We start from the raw sequence: 17,214 nt of genomic DNA, 5'->3' as shown, positions 1-17,214 counted from the left end.
GCACTGGGTATAAGCACACACTGCTTTGATATTGTACAGTTATATGAATGGACCCTGCAGAGGTTTGTTGTAGGTGATCAGAGCATAGCTTTAGAAGGGGTGAGTTCTGGGCCCCCATTGCACAGCTCCACAGAGAGGGCAATTGCAGCCAGGTAAAGCAGAAAAATCTACGGCAAGCACCCCTAGTCTCTTATTTGATTCAATAGGGACACTTTTGCATTCGTCTACGACTAGTAAAAACTAAACGAGTGGTGGTGGGGAGGTTGCATCTCGTAATGCCCTTTTTAACATTCAGCGACTGTGGGATTCATTATAAGTTTGGCGGTCCGGAAATAAGGGTGCTGGTAGCAAGGTACCAGCACCATTTTCAGACCGACAAAATATGAGTCAGCCGGCAGGGGCACGGTACTCACGGCAGGCCTGACTTGCCGGGAGTTCAGGCCCCTATCGGCAGTGTTTTCACTGAAGCACCTCCACCGTTAGCAATGGTGCTGGTGCTTCAGTGTCTCCATTCCCATGGAGTCCTATGGGACTCCACCGAAATGGGGATTTACCGTTCTGCCGCCATCGGTGGCACGGGGATGTCAGGCGGCAGAAACAGTGTTACGGGGTCGGCGGTAGCTCGCCGCCTACGGGCGGGGTCTACCACTGACCTCGTAATGAGGCCCCACTAACAACATGATGGGTGAGAATAACTTTCCTCTAACTTCACACCATCACTGTTATGTTTTGTGTATAGGACGTACGTCTGTGCCAGTAAGAGAGTAAACGCCATGCGTATTCCCCTGCCTTGAGAGGGATTGTATGTAAGTAATTCAGCACTTGCATACAGCACTGCCTAATTCGTTTAGAAGAATAAGGTTATATCATACCAAACTCAGCTACTAATGGTCTATACAATGAATTTTTGATTGTGTCAAAACAGTACACATTGAAAGTAGTCCGAATAATTTACCTACTTTTCTAAATAATATCTCTAAAAAGGTTGATTCAACAATACAACTGTCACTGTTGGGATTGTGATCTCTTTATCTGTACTTTCAGATGTATACTTTAGCAGCTGTCAAAATATTACTGAGAAAGGGGACATGATTAACACAGCAAACAGGTGTGGGCGAACAGCCTTGTCCAAGGTACTTAGCTCCCCTCCAAATGCTCTTTGGTACTTCCTGACTTGTGTGCCTACTAATTCAGTAACACTAATTCAGTAACACACTCATACAAACTATGATGGCCCCAGTAGCTATTCTATAATTTGTTAGCAATTCCTAACAATTCCTAAAGAACAATAAATGCTTAGTTCATACAAACCTGCATCTATAGTACATTTGTAAAATGACCTCAACCCAGTCGTCCTCGTCTAAGTGTGAATGACTCCATAATTTGAAGTGACAATGTTTTAAACTATTTGAAATAGCATGTCAACGTTTTGTATTTCAATCAATGAGTCAAAGGGGATATATTACAACACACTTTTGAAATAAGTACAAATATCCTAATTATGGCTATGTTACCAATTCATATTTTTTAAATCCCATCAAGAATGAATACACCAACCTATTTACTTGTGTTTAGCTAAATTCAAGTCTCTTAAGTTGACAATCTTCTTTTTCACATTTCAGTTTAATGTCCTATATTTCCATATTTAACCAATATCAGTCCCTCTATGTGGGAACATATGTAATTAGTATCTTAATCTACAATACATACGAGTATTCTTTAAGGGAACACTGACATCACAATCTCATCATTAAAACCATCTGGCCATCACCATGTTTATATTCGTCATGTGAAGTCTTACATCAGTCAGCTCTTTTGGGAGTCAATTAATTCCTTGAGCCTCTTTTTAGAAATATTTAGTAATTGCATAACTAAATTTAAATCATTAGCCTTATTGCGTTTGCTGATCTACTCATATTAGTTTTAAATCCTCTTTTAATCTTCCTGCATTAACATTGATAAATTGATGTGTACATGTCCACTTACATTAATTCATAAAAGATTACCGAATTCCTTTCACACAACACATTTTCTGTGTTTTAATAAACTTTTAAATTTTTCTTCGAAGTATGTTTTTTGTGTACATTTCTTCTACAAATCTGTGAACTGGCCTTTCTACAAGTTATGAAGCAAAAATGATCACTAGCTCTATTTTTACCCAAACAGGAGGTCTCAGCACTGCACAGCTGTGGTATCGTTGTGTTTTGCCTCTGCATCTATGTAAACACATCAACGATACCAGCACTTATGCCTTATTACATGCCAGCATGTGTTAATGGGTTTAGCTAAATATTTGCAGGCCAAAAATGTTATTTCATCAGGAAAAATGGACAAGTAAATCCAAAATATTCTGCTATAAATGTATGGCAAGCTTCCGTTCATGTCTGTTGGAGTCTCATGTTCACATATACTCAACTTTAACATAGTTGAACGCGGTTAATATAAAAAATTACACACTTCAGGAAACCAAGAAAAGAACAAGTTACTTATCAACTGGTAACGTTCTTTCGATTGGATGTTCCTCCAACGTATTGTATTCCTCATCTTAGATGTATTCCTTCCAGCTTTAGCTGCTTTGGAATTTTTTTTTGGCAGAGGGCGCCGTGCGTCGATGTCGTCGAGTCGATGGTCCCTCGAAGGCCTCCGTCAAGGGTGACGTCATCGGGTGTATAAGTAGCACGCGCGGCGCCCGTTGGCCTCAATTCTGTTTTTCCCCCTTCATTATTGATTTTTCACTGTGTAGACTGTGCCAGGCAGACAGGTATTTGCCTTGCGAGAGTTGGAGTGGCAATAGCCCGGAAAAATGTACAGAGGGGTAGGATGGGAGGGCGATGAGGAATACTTTGGAGGAACATTCAATAGAAAGAACGTTACCAGTTGGTAAGTAACTTGTTCTTCAAGTGGATTGTGTCCTCCAAGGTATTCCTCATCTTAGATAGACTCCCAAAGCAGTATGGACAATTTCTCTGGAGGAGGGATTAGATTTTTTCCCGATACCCTTAGATGGCTGAATATAGTACTGCTTTACCAAAATTCAGCTCCTTAGACTGGGAAGCATCCAGGCTATAGAATTTGGAAAAGTATGCAGTGAGGACCAAGTTGCTGCTTCACAATTGGACCTTATAGGAACACCTCTTTGTAGGGCTGTCGAAGAGGCGATGCCTCTGGTGGAATGAGCCCTTAGACCTTCTGGTGGGTCTTTTTGTGCTAATCTGTAGCATTCTGAAATACAAAGCACAATCCAGCGTGATATTGTTTGCTTTGTCACTGACTGGCCCAATTTCTTTCCTGTGTAGCCAATAAACAGCTGATTGTCCACTCTAAGCTTAGAAAGCCTAGGGATGTAAAAGCTTAAAGCTCTTTTCGGATCCAACCTGTGTAATCTTTCCTCCTCCTAACTAGGATGAGGTGGAGGATAGAATGTGGGTAAAACAATTTTCTGACTTAAATGAAAATCAGATGCCACTTTTGGTAAAAATGAGGGTTTAACCCGCAACACAACTCTGTCCTTATGGAACACAGTACAGGGTGGCCCAGAAGACAGTGCCTGCAATTCGCTCACTCTTCTTGCAGATGTTAAAGCATCTAGGAAAGCAGTTTTCCATGTCAGTAATCTTAATGGACAAGTGTGCAAAGGTTCAAAAGGAGCACACATTTAGAATGTTAGGACCAGATTGAGATCCCAAATTGGTACTTGAAATGGGAAAGGAGGAAACACATTAGTGAGTCCTTTTAAAAATTGCACTACCAAAGGAATTTTGAAATAGGAGCATTCTTCCGACGAGCGCTTCAAGATGGAAAGCGCTGCATGATAACCTTTACTGGTTCCAACATTTAGACCTCTATGTGCTAGGGTCAGGAGGAAGGACAGTACTTCCGGAATAGAACATAGAAAAGGATCGACATTCTTTTCTCTGAACCAGTTGCAAAACTTTTTCCAATGGCAACGGTATAGAGACTTTGTTGCTGGCCTTCTTGCCGAAAGCAACACGTCCGTGACGTCATCTGGAAGGTTCCAATCCTTGTACCTCAGCCTTTCAGATATCAAGTATGAAGGTTGAGCGTTTTGACCTCTGGATGGAGAACCTGACCCTCCATTTGAGAGAGAAGGTTCTCTTTCTGAGGAAGATGTACTGGGGGACAGATGGACATGTATAGAAGGTCCGGGTACCACGTTCTCCTGGTCCAATATGGGGCAATTAGGATCATGCGGCTCCGGAAGTGTCTCAGTCCCCTGATGACCTGAGGAATTACGGGAATCGGAGGAAACGCGTACAATAGTGAGAAATTCCACTACACCACGAACTCGTCCCCCAGGGCTCCTCTCCCGCCCACCTGGTGCCTTATTTGCTGCTCCTTTTTCCTAATTAAGGAGCCCTCCAGCCTCTTTTCCTTTGCAGATAGGGAGCAGGTGCAAGTGGATCTAGGTCACCTAGCCTAAGCCCCGCCCACCTGGTGCCTTCCTGCCTGCCGCTCCTTTTCCCTACTTAGCAAGCCCCGCCCACCTGGTGCCTTCCTGTTTGCCGCTCTTTTTCACCACTTAGCAAGCCCTGCCCACCTGGTGCCTTCCTGTTTGTTGCTCCTTTTCCCTACTTAAGGAGCCCTCCAGCCTCTTTTCCTTTGCAGATGGGGAGCAGGTGCAAGTGGATCTAGGACACCTGGCCTAAGCCCCACCCACCTGGTGCCTTCCTGCCTGCCGCTCTTTTTCACCACTTAGCAAGCCCCGCCCACCTGGTGCCTTCCTGTTTGCTGCTCTTTTTCACCACTTAGCAAGCCCCGCCCACCTGGTGCCTTCCTGTTTGCCGCTCTTTTTCACCACTTAGCAAGCCCCGCCCACCTGGTGCCTTCCTGTTTGCCGCTCCTTTTCCCTACTTAATGAGCCCTCCAGCCTCTTTTCCTTTGCAGATGGGGAGCAGGTGCAAGTGGATCTAGGTGACCTGGCCTAAGCCCCGCCCACCTGGTGCCTTCCTGTTTGCTGCTGTTTTTCACCACTTAGCAAGCCCCACCCACCTGGTTCCTTCCTGTTTGCTGCTCCTTTTCACCACTTAACAAGCCCTGCCCACCTGGTGCCTTCCTGTTTGCCGCTCTTTCACCACTTAGCAAGCCCCGCCCACCTGGTGCCTTCCTGTTTTTCCGCTCTTTTTCACCACTTAGCAAGCCCCATCCACCTGGTGCCTTCCTGTTTGCCACTATTTTTCACCACTTAGCAAGCCATGCCCACCTGGTGCCTTCCTGTTTGCCGCTCTTTTTCACCACTTAGCAAGCCCCATCCACCTGGTGCCTTCCTGTTTGCTGCTCTTTTTCACCACTTAGCAAGCCCCGCCCAGCTGGAGCCTTCCTGTTTGCAGCTCTTTTTCACTACTTAGCAAGCCCCGCCCACCTGGTGCCTTCCTGTTTGCCGCTCTTTTTCACCACTTAGCAAGCCCCACCCACCTGGTGCCTTCCTGTTTGCCGCTCCTTTTCCCTACTTAAGGAGCCCTCCAGCCTCTTTTCCTTTGCAGACGGGGAGCAGGTGCAAGTGGATCTAGGTCACCTGGCATAAGCCCCGCCCACCTGGTCCCTTCCTGCCTGCCGCTCTTTTTCACCACTTAGCAAGCCCCGCCCATCTGGTGCCTTCCTGTTTGCCGCTCTTTTTCACCACTGAGCAAGCCCCGCCCATCTGGTGTCTTCCTGTTTGCTGCTCTTTTTCACCACTTAGCAAGCCCCGCCCACCTGGTGCCTTCCTATTTGCCGCTCCTTTTCCCTACTTAAGGAGCCCTCCAGCCTCTTTTCCTTTGCAGATGGGGAGCAGGTGCAAGTGGATCTAGGTCACCTGGCCTAAACCCCGCCCACCTGGTGCCTTCTTGCCTGCCGCTCCTTTTCCCTACTTAGCAAGCCCCGCCTACCTGGTGCCTTCCTGTTTGCCGCTCTTTTTCACCACTTAGCAAGCCCTGCCCACCTGGTGCCTTCCTGTTTGTTGCTCTTTTTGACCATCTAGCAAGCCCCGCCCACCTGGTAGCTTCCTGTTTGCAGCTGCTTTTCACCACTTAGCAAGCCCCGCCCACCTGCTGCCTTCCTGTTTGCTGCTCCTTTTCACCACTTAGCAAGCCCTGCCCACCTGGTGCCTTCCTGTTTGCCGCTCTTTTTCACCACTTAGCAAGCCCCGCCCACCTGGTGCCTTCCTGTTTGCCTCTCCTTTTCACCACTTAGCAAGCCCCGCCCACCTGGTGCCTTCCTGTTTGCCGCTCTTTTTCACCACTTAGCAAGCCCCGCCCACCTGGTGCCTTCCTGTTTGCCGCTCCTGTTCCCTACTTAAGGAGCCCTCCAGCCTCTTTTCCTTTGCAGATGGGGAGCAGGTGCAAGTGGATCTAGGTCACCTGGCCTAAGCCCCGCCCACCTGGTGCCTTCCTGCATGCCACTCTTTTTCACCACTTAGCAAGCCCCGCCCACCTGGTGCCTTCCTGTTTGCCGCTCTTTTTCACCACTTAGCAAGCCCTGCCCACCTGGTGCCTTCCTGTTTGCTGCTCTTTTTCACCACTTAGCAAGCCCCACCCAACTGGTGCCTTCCTGTTTGCCGCTCCTTTTCCCTACTTAAGGAGCCCTCCAGCCTCTTTTACTTTGCAGATGGGGAGCAGGTGCAAGTGGATCTAGGTCACCTGGCCTAAGCCCCGCCCCCCTGGTGCTTTCCTGTTTGCTGCTCTTTTTCACCACTTAGCAAGCCCCGTCCACCTGGTGCCTTCCTGTTTGCTGCTCCTTTTCACCACTTAACAAGCCCCGCCCACCTGGTGCCTTCCTGTTTGCCGCTCTTTCACCACTTAGTAAGTCCGCCCACTTGGTGCCTTCCTGTTTGCTGCTCTTTTTCACCACTTAGCAAGCCCCGCCCACCTGGTGCCTTCCTGTTTGCCACTATTTTTCACCACTTAGCAAGCCACGCACACGTGGTGCGTTCCTGTTTGCCGCTCTTTTTCACCACTTAGCAAGCCCCATCCACCTGGTGCCTTCCTGTTTGCCGCTCTTTTTCACCACTTAGCAAGCCCCGCCCACCTGGAGCCTTCCTGTTTGCCGCTCTTTTTCACCACTGAGCAAGCCCCGCCCATCTGGTGCATTCCTGTTTGCAGCTGCTTTTCACCACTTAGCAAGCCCCGCCCACCTGCTGCCTTCCTGGTTGCTGCTCCTTTTCACCACTTAGCAAGCCCTGCCCACCTGGTGCCTTCCTGTTTGCAGCTCTTTTTCACCACTTAGCAAGCCCCGCCCACCTGGTGCCTTCCTGTTTGCCTCTCCTTTTCACCACTTAGCAAGCCCCGCCCACCTGGTGCCTTCCTGTTTGCCGCTCTTTTTCACCACTTAGCAAGCCCCGCCCACCTGGTGCCTTCCTGTTTGCCGCTCCTGTTCCCTACTTAAGGAGCCCTCCAGCCTCTTTTCCTTTGCAGATGGGGAGCAGGTGCAAGTGGATCTAGGTCACCTGGCCTAAGCCCCGCCCACCTGGTGCCTTCCTGCATGCCACTCTTTTTCACCACTTAGCAAGCCCCGCCCACCTGGTGCCTTCCTGTTTGCCGCTCTTTTTCACCACTTAGCAAGCCCTGCCCACCTGGTGCCTTCCTGTTTGCTGCTCTTTTTCACCACTTAGCAAGCCCCACCCAACTGGTGCCTTCCTGTTTGCCGCTCCTTTTCCCTACTTAAGGAGCCCTCCAGCCTCTTTTACTTTGCAGATGGGGAGCAGGTGCAAGTGGATCTAGGTCACCTGGCCTAAGCCCCGCCCCCCTGGTGCTTTCCTGTTTGCTGCTCTTTTTCACCACTTAGCAAGCCCCGTCCACCTGGTGCCTTCCTGTTTGCTGCTCCTTTTCACCACTTAACAAGCCCCGCCCACCTGGTGCCTTCCTGTTTGCCGCTCTTTCACCACTTAGTAAGTCCGCCCACTTGGTGCCTTCCTGTTTGCTGCTCTTTTTCACCACTTAGCAAGCCCCGCCCACCTGGTGCCTTCCTGTTTGCCACTATTTTTCACCACTTAGCAAGCCACGCACACGTGGTGCGTTCCTGTTTGCCGCTCTTTTTCACCACTTAGCAAGCCCCATCCACCTGGTGCCTTCCTGTTTGCCGCTCTTTTTCACCACTTAGCAAGCCCCGCCCACCTGGAGCCTTCCTGTTTGCCGCTCTTTTTCACCACTGAGCAAGCCCCGCCCATCTGGTGCATTCCTGTTTGCTGCTCTTTTTCACCACTTAGCAAGCCCCGCCCACATGCTGTTCCCATCTTCATCTTGTATCCTGACTTGCAAAATTATGTGTTACTACTGACTTCTGCAATTGTATTCACTCTCCCCTCTTGCTTCTCAACTCTTTTGACTGCTAACTGTCTGTGTTCTCCATCTTTCCCTTCTCCCTTTTCCTATCTCCTCCCCTTACTTTCTTCTTACTTACTGTAACAGAATTGTCCCTGGACCTTGTATGATAGCAACCTCGTCTGTCTCCTCCTCCCTCCCCTTACTGGTTTTTTCCTCCCCACCACCCCCTCCAGAACTATCTGAAATGTCATCAAGCATAATATGATAGTCGCTTGTTTTGTTCCTCCCCTACCTTTCCGCACCCCTCTCCCTCACCTCTTGTTTTTTTTCCAGCTCTACCAGAAATGTCGTCAGGCCTAGTACGGTAGTCGCCTGTCTGTGTACATTTCCTTCCCACTCTCCCCTTCCCTTCCTTATCTATGTCTTAGCTCTTGCACTATCTGAAATGTTGTCAGGCCGAGTACGATAGTTAATTTCACATCCTTACTGTTCATGGCCTGTAAGAATGTCATTGTTTTTTCCCTTATTCCCACATTATGTATAGGCGCTATATAAATAAACTATCACATCATATCATATCACTGTGTTGTCCGTCATTATCAGGACATTTTTTCCCCTGACAGATGGCAGGAAAGCTTTCAGCGCTAGCCCGATTGCTCTCAGCTCCAGAAGGTTGATGTGTAGTTTGTACTCCGATGGAGACCAACGAATGCTGATTGTCAGATCGTTGGCATGAGCTCCCCACCCCTGAGTGAGGCGTCCGTCACTACTGTGATCTCTGGCCATGGTTGCCAAAAAAGTTCTCCTTTCAGGGTATTCTCTGAACAAGTCCACCATAGAAGATCTTGACGGACCTTGTTCGAAGAAGATCCGTCATTTGACCTGAGATCTGGGACCATTGAGTCTTTAGAGCCCATTGAAGGGATCTCATTCTCAGACATGCCTCCGGCACCAGATAGATGCAGGATGCCATGAGGCTGAGTAACCTTAAGAAGTCGTAAGCCTGAAGATTTTGGGCATTTTGGAATTTGGAAACCATCTTAAGAATGTCTTGAGCACTCGACCTGGGAGGCGAGCTCTTTCCCAGGGATGTGTCTAAAACAGCTCATATATATTGGAGCCGTTGAGAAGGTGTCATTTGTGACTTCCTGAAATTGAGGGAGAAGTCCAGTCTGTGGAGGAAGTGGCAAGTGACTTTCAGGTGATCCAGTGCCTGTTCGGCAGAACCTGCTTTGATCAGCCAATCGTCCAGGTAGGGGTAGACATGGATCCCCGCTCTCCTGAGGTGCGCTGCCACCACTACCATCAGTTTGGTGAAGACCCTCGGGCGGAGGTCAATCCGAATGGCAGGACTCGAAACTGATAGTATGAGTCGCCAACTACGAACCTCAGGTATTTTCTGTGCTTGAGATGAATCGGCACATGAAAATAAGCATCCTGGAGTTCCAATGACACCAACCAATCCCGAAGTTGAAGGGCCTGAAAGATCTGAGAAAGGGTAACCATCTTGAACTTGTCCTTCCTGAGGAACTTGTTGAAGTTTCTTAAGTCCAGGATGGGTCTCAGTCCTCCGTCCTTTTTGGGTATCAAAAAATATGGGGAGTACATCCCTTGTTCCTCTCTGCTGCAGGTACTGGTTCAATAGCACCTTTCGCCAGCAGGGTTAGAACTTCCTGCTGTAGGAGCGGGTATGAAAACTTCAAAGGGTGTCTCCCTGGTGGATTGCTTTGAGGTTGCGTTAGAAAAGGAAGGCAGTAACCATGGGCTATTATTTCTAGAGCCTAAACATCTGAAGTAATGGCTCGCCATTCTTGCAGATGCTGTGACAGCCTGCCTCCTACAGGTGTCTTGTGATGCAAGTCCTCAAAGTGGTTTTGTGGCGGTTGCTGCAGCCGCTGATGGCAGAGAGGCTGTAGCTGGAGCTGGCTTTGCACGTTTTCCTCGTCCACCGCGAGTGGCCTTTCTCTGGCCCCTTTGACTGGCCATTCCTCTTGCCTTTCCATATGAGGAGTAGTAACGATAGGATCGTCCCCTTCAAGATTGACCTGGTGCACGAAAAGGCTGAGGTTGCCTAATGGCAGCTCCCAAAGACTTGGCAGCTGCTTTTCAGGTCTGCAACCTCTCAAGGCTCTCGTCAGCCTTGCTGCCAAAAAGGTGAGACCCGTCAAAGGACATGTTCAGGAGACGGTTCTGCATGTCTGGTTGCAAAGCCCGATTTCCGCAACCATGCAAATCTGCGCATTACCGTGCTAGTGCCCATGGACCTGCTCACACTATCTACATTATCCAATCCAGATTCAACTGATTCCTGCATAGCCTCCTTTCCATCTCTAACGATGGCTAGGAATACTTCCCTTTCGTCCCCTTCTGGTATGTGCTCTGCCACCATCGCAATGCACTCTCACAGAGTGTACGAAAACTTTGCCAAGGCACATGTGGAGTTGGCTGATTTTAACGCCATACTCCCAGCTGAAGATACCTTCCGTGCCCAGCCATCCACACGCTTATCGTCCCTGTCCTGAGGGATAGAAGGATACGCCAGTTTGTTAGAAGCTGTGGCTGCCTGTATGATCAAACTCCCGGGAGTGGGATGTTTAGACAGATAGCCGGGGTTGCTACTGGCAGGGCGGTATTTTGAAGTAAGGGATTTATTCACTGCTGGAATAGAATCCTGAGTCTCCCAATTTTTGGCCACCCTATTTTGCAAGGCTACGTGAAAAGGTAGTATTGGGTCTTCAGTAGGACCATGATCCAATATGTCTGTTAGATCATCTTGGATGAATTGGGCTGGAGGTCTGGCCCATCCTAAATAATCTATTACCTTTGTCATTAGCTGACATTATAATGGACTGTCATGTTCTCCTGATGAATGTTTAGTGGGACATTTCATCCTTTATGGGGATTCGTCCGAGGAGGAGGGGGACCTGTGGCATTGTTACTTCGATTTTTTCGTCGAAGACGCCGAGTGATGGGAATCGCTTCGGGACCTGGTTCGATGCCTTTCGCGTCAAGGAGATTTCTCCTCACGGGACCTCGACTCGAGGCTTTACGGTCGGATTTGTGACCTACCTGTAGTTTTCCCCTCCTCTCTCGCGAGGTCTTCCCCTTCATCGCCTGACACTTCGTTCAGGCCTCCATGTTGTGGCCTTCTCCAAGGCACCACAAACACTCTCGGTGCGGGTCTGTGATCGACATTTTTGAACCGCACGACTTGCACTTTTTGAAACCCAATCTCGGGGTCGTGGTCAGCGTCGATGACGAGGACATATTCGTATTATTTGCTATTCTCACAGAACTCGAGGCGCGCAACGAATCTCTGTAGCAACGTATACTGCGGAAAAACGGAACTGAGGCCAATGGGCAATGCAAGTGCTACTTATACACCCGATGATGTCACCCTCGACGGAGGCCTTAAAGGGACCATCGACTCGACGACATCGACGCACGGAGCCCTCTGCTGATTTTTTTTTCCAAAGAAGCTAAAGCTGGATGGAATACATCTAAGATGAGGAATACTTTGGAGGACACAATCCACTCGAAATAAAGGTATCGATCAAAAGCCACCAACTCTACTGATCAGTGCGCTAGATCAATATACACAGAATATAAGGCATTTCAAGTTGAGAATTTTTGTAAGAACCTATTAATCATGAGGAGAGGGGGGAGGCAGACAAGCCTCGGGCATGCTGGCACAGGTTGTATGTTTCTATTGGCCATACAAGTACAAGGGTAAGTAAAGGTATTCAGCCAACACCCAGGAGAATTAGGATGCACAAAGAAGATTACATTATGGGGCAGATAGGTGCTCACTGGAAAATGTGTCAAAGTTAATTTACAGGAATGATAAGTAAAAAGCAGTATTTTGTATAAACGAATTGAATACAAAATTGGATAAGACTTAACTCTTACGAATATGATCAGAATCAAATTTCCCAACAAGCACAAATGTGCACCATAAGGTACTATTCCCTAAACAACTCAATTAATGGTATAGTTATGGGAAGTTTCATTTCCTAGTTATGCTAATTTATAGATTGGTTCCAGTTTTGCTAATTTATAGATCGGTGCCTCAAAGAGAAGTGAGCCTGAATGCTTTGTCTGTGTTCTTTGCTTCAAATTAGGAATTGATGAATTTTACAGATCAATGTTACTGCCATGGCCACTAATATTTTGGAACCCTAGTATTTTGTCTCATTCCTACTGTAAATCAGGAGAGCTAACCGTTACCCGCCCTTTCTCCCCTTGTTATAAAGAATTGCATATTATTGAACAAAACGGCAAATCATATTAAGCAAACTTTGTTTGCTTGTTTTGGCGTGGGGCGGGGCGGTTTCTGATTTACTCAGAGGGTAGCTTCTCTGTGACACAACCTGATCAAATTTACCATGCTGGTTGGATCGTCAAGCAACACAATTCTTTATATGGGAGAACAGAATGTAATCTTAAAACGTGCAACATTTCTGGGTACTAAACATCCAAAACGAACTTATTTATTTATTTTATTTATTGTTCAATTATCAATTTTATTGTGAAACAGCACATAAAAAATAGGAGGGTCTGGAACACCACTATTTGGGTAAGAGTGTGAAATCCAGTATTTAGGACACTGAATTTAGAGATGAAATTGAAAAAAAGAGTGAGCAATCTCCATTCTCACACCTTGTGTGATCTTGAACAAAACATATTAACTCGATTTTTTGGCACTTAACACTATATTCGTAAGGGTTTCTTAGGACCAGCTATGTTCTACACTCAGATATAGCCATACATCCGTGATCCAGATGAGATGAAATGCATTGCTTCAAAAAAGCTCTGATATGTAGTTGTGGGAATGAAGGGGTAGGTAAGTAAAGTGAGTTTGCAAGGTCACACTGTTTCTCAAATGCAGAAACAAAAACTTAAAGCATAGTTGTCCCGGTTCCAAATCTTAATAACCAAACCAAGGTCTTCTTCCTCCACACATATGTCTGCTCGTTTATGAGCGACAACAAATGTGAGCTTAAAAAGAAAGAACAATTATGAGACAGAAATATGATAATAAAGCTCAAGGAACTATAAAATAATTGAAGTAAGGGGCTTGGGGATTGTTTACATAAGTCCAATTCAGAAACATGAAGTTGTGTACTAACAGTGTAGAAAATTTATATTTTGAATATTTCTAACATGAAGGATTAAAACGCAAGAGAAAATAATGCCTGGCTGTTTGAGTGATGACACATATCATGTTTTTTGGCCAGTCATGGACTTATCTCTACATTCTAATACATGTGTGTTGCTTTTTCTGGGCCAAATTATATTTGTCTTAAAATTATGGAGTAGAAGAAATTCTAAAGAATGAACTAAAATCAAAAAAAGTGGTCAAAGGAAAAGGTACGCAGAGCATGTGAAGCATAGCTGCATAGCCTAAATATGATACAGAATCAATTATGAATTGCAAGGTACGAGATCAGTGCAACAGGAATTCTTACCTATTTTTCAGTATTGTTTTATAATATTCTATTGTGCTCACTTGATGTTTTATTATGTCACTTTAAATTATGGACACCAAGATAGAGGAGGACAGGTTAACCCCGGACATAGACTTATTTAGAGAGTCAAATCTTCCAGTGCATCTCAATGTGGCAGAACACTGTCCCTGAAATCACACAACTAATGAGGGTGTCTTTTTTTATCTGTGATCATTCCTAACAAAGTCACAAAGCGCAGAATCTCTCAGCGGCTTTTTGGTAGTAATCATGGAAGAGGAACTCTTGTGGCAGCTGGCTCACAACCTCACACGCAAATTTCTTTTTGTATAAGCTTCTCTCTGAAATCTCTTTTGAGAAGAGAGAACACTGACCACCTTACATTCTGAACGCTAGGTGGCGTGGTGTTTAATCCTGACCTTCTTGCCATTAATGATGAGAGTATGTTCCACAGACACAGCACTTGAGTCGGCTTAGGGTAACATCAGAAGCACATGGTGAGGCTGAATGAGAGGATATGGGGAAGGGCAGAGGCAATGGAGAATGGGTGGAAGGAGGAGGAGCTGAAGTGGTGGTAGGAAAGGTAGATTGGGTCTTCTACTCACCTTGCATCCGCCTCACTGTAATATTCCCTGGCGACAATATCTTCAAACAGCTCCCCACCAGTCACCCTAAGAAAAACAGAGAGATTTTCAGACACTGCAGTGCCATGTGCCTGAGTATGAGCATGAAGAATGACACAGAACCCAGAACAATGTGAATGGGGAGGAGCTCACAGGTGCACCAAGTACATAGTTGTATACAAATATTTAGTGGGAGCGAATAAGCAGGGTCACGTTAGTTAGATAAAGAAGACACCCCACAGGGAGTGTTTTGGGGAGGGATAAGTGGGGAGTGGGTAGGAATACACAGGTGGATTTGCATGGCCATAAATGGATGGGTATACACCAAAGGATTGCTGCAAGCTGGGTGTCTCTTCCCATATGTCATTTTCCCTCTAACTCCATGCCATTTCCCTCACGAGGGGACGCTTACATTCTACGGTTTGAAAAAAACATTTTTTTTGTAAACAATACCATGCCACCCTTTTTTTTACAACTTTAGTAGCAGCTCCTGATATCATGAAGCATGGGTTATGGCTAAGTGACTAATATGAAGACTGGGGAACCAGAAAACCAAGGTGATAATTGTGTTCTCCCTATTTGAACAAACTGTGTACTGTAGGGCAAATCAATGCATCTACAAGCTAACTTGTAAGCAATGTCATCAAGGTACGGGGTGAATTCGGAAAGTAAACATTCAAAAGTCCATAAACATACGTCCGTTGGCATACAATCTGAAATCCAAATGGGTTCAGGGTTTATGATTTGGAAGAAAGACCCCATTAGAGCATTTGTAATTCTGGCGCATCACTACATTGAATCAAGACCAGATGTCTGAGAATGTGGCACTTAAATACAATCATTAATTGACATTATCATGTAGTTAAAATGATCACTTATGATTTTTAATGTAAACTTAAAATGCTGAGTTTTGGGAGCATGAACCTAAATTACCAATACCCTGAATATTCACATGTCTCAATCATCCGTGTTCAAGAGGCCATGTGTATAAATATTTTGTCATCAGCAACTTTCCAGCCAGTGTAAATAACGTCATCAGTGAATGAGCTCACCCTACTCAGCATATTTTCCCAATTTTCTGTCACTTATTTTGAAGGCCATCAATCGCTTTGAATAGCCAATGTAGTCATCTATTGTTCGTGCAATTAAACCTATATTTGAAACTGGCCTCATCGCAGTTTCACCCATCCTGTTCTGAAAATGACAGAAAAATGCATACAATTTCCATTGCTAATCTATGTACGCTCGTTATTCACATATGGTGTCTTTGTGGAAATCGTGAAAACGCAGAGGAGCTTCCACTGAGCCGCAGAGGAGCTTCCACTGAGCCGTAACGTGAATAGAAGGCGTAAAAGCCCTGAGTAAGGCTGTAACACCTTCCAGTCACGCCAGAGCTCCTTTTCAATATACGGCAGGAGGGGCGGATCACAACTAATGCTTCAGAGAGCTTGTTCCTCTCTGTGATACAAATGCTTCAGCATTTTGCACCAGCATGGATTTTCATGTCGGTGCAAATGTTCAGTATGTAGTAATAAAATCGCTGCAAAAATGTTGCTTTTACAAATAAATCGCAGCAAAAAATTCTGTGTTTTGACCCAGTAAAGGTGTACCCCATTATACCATTTAAGGGGAGCGGGGGTTGCGGGGCTGTCCCCCACCCCCATTAAATGATAATGGGTCTGGGAGTTGCAGGGGTGTCCTCCGCATCCTTTACATGTATTGCGGTGGCAAAAGCACTGCCTTTTTGCTGCAATTGTTTGTGTAAACTGCCATTTTTGCTGCGATTTTAACACATGGAACCAAATGCTCGAGATCCCTATGGAGTCTGCAGGCTGTATGTAGTAGCATAAAGCAGGCGGACCCCATAGGGATCCATTGCACATACCGCCTGCAATGCGAGCATGGCAGGCACTGTGTACAATTAAATGCTTGCATATTGGGGAGGGTTTAATTATTATAAATATAATTGTGAATGCTGCTTACCATGGCATTGCAGAAATACGTAGTGACTGAGTGATTTGCTCCATAATAAAACACCTTTGCTACAGGTACATTGAAGAGATGTTATGTTAGGTTGTCTTATACCATGCACCGTTACCATTGGCATGGTCTCCAGGAGCTCACTGGTTCTGCAAGAAAATGGGTTGGCTAGATTAGTGGAGGAAGAGGGAGCAGGATAGAGGTTGTGCTTTTCTGTTGGTGCTTGTAGAACCAGGAGGAACTGGCGTTGTGTGCAAGTCTGCTTTGTTTGGATTGTGCACACTGGAGTTATTGTGGAAGGGCAACGTCCAGTGATTTGGATGTTTGTTTGCAGCAGTTAGTTTCATGGTGGATGTGTGGATTGTGTAATTAGGTTGATTCGTTAGGTCCTGTGAGGTAAGTGTGGGGTGTGCTGGAGAGGAGTCAGGAGCGGATAGAGTTAGTTGTTGGTGTGTTGATTTAGTTTTATTCCGGAGTTTGTGCTGTCATCGGGTTATCGTTGGTTCCCCTTGCTATCACTGGCAGTGCCCATTTAATGTTAATCATTTTGAGTTGAATAGCCAAGGTTCTAGTCATTTTCTGAAGGTAAGTTGGTCTTATGTTGTTCTTATTTCCTTCGGGATTGTGTTCCATAGAATGGCGATGAGTTTGCGGTTCCTCTGAATTTCCTTTTTTCATATTGTTTCATTTCGATTTGGAGGTTGTGACTTGATCTTAGGTTTCTTCACGTTTTTTAGTAGTGGTTGATGTTGGCCTGGAGTAATTCAGCTCCTTGTCAGTGCAATGTATTCACAGTGGTGATGGACTGTCAGCAGAGGTTGGATTTGTGGCTGGTTGTATTGGGTTCAGAGTGGCGAAAGCCTCCTTGTGGTCGCCCAATACTGCTTT

At 46.1% G+C, this 17,214-nt stretch overlaps 1 protein-coding gene across 21 annotated transcripts in view; it reads right to left on the bottom strand.

Annotated features, from left to right (window-relative positions):
- CAMK2B (calcium/calmodulin dependent protein kinase II beta) overlaps positions 1–17,214 on the bottom strand; it is a 1,630,344-nt gene that overhangs the window by 884,823 nt on the left and 728,307 nt on the right. For all 21 annotated transcript variants that reach the window (XM_069618980.1, XM_069618981.1, XM_069618979.1 and 18 more), the window contains exon 5: positions 14,329–14,394. In XM_069618980.1, coding sequence (XP_069475081.1) covers positions 14,329–14,394 — 66 coding nt within the window. The remainder of the gene's footprint in view (positions 1–14,328; positions 14,395–17,214) is intronic.

Source organism: Ambystoma mexicanum, chromosome 10, assembly GCF_040938575.1.
Source record: "Ambystoma mexicanum isolate Mex_15411 chromosome 10, UKY_AmexF1_1, whole genome shotgun sequence".
Classification (NCBI taxonomy): domain Eukaryota; kingdom Metazoa; phylum Chordata; class Amphibia; order Caudata; family Ambystomatidae; genus Ambystoma; species Ambystoma mexicanum.
Note: the sequence above shows the minus strand (reverse complement) of the source record. Positions and strands in the feature narration are given on the sequence as shown.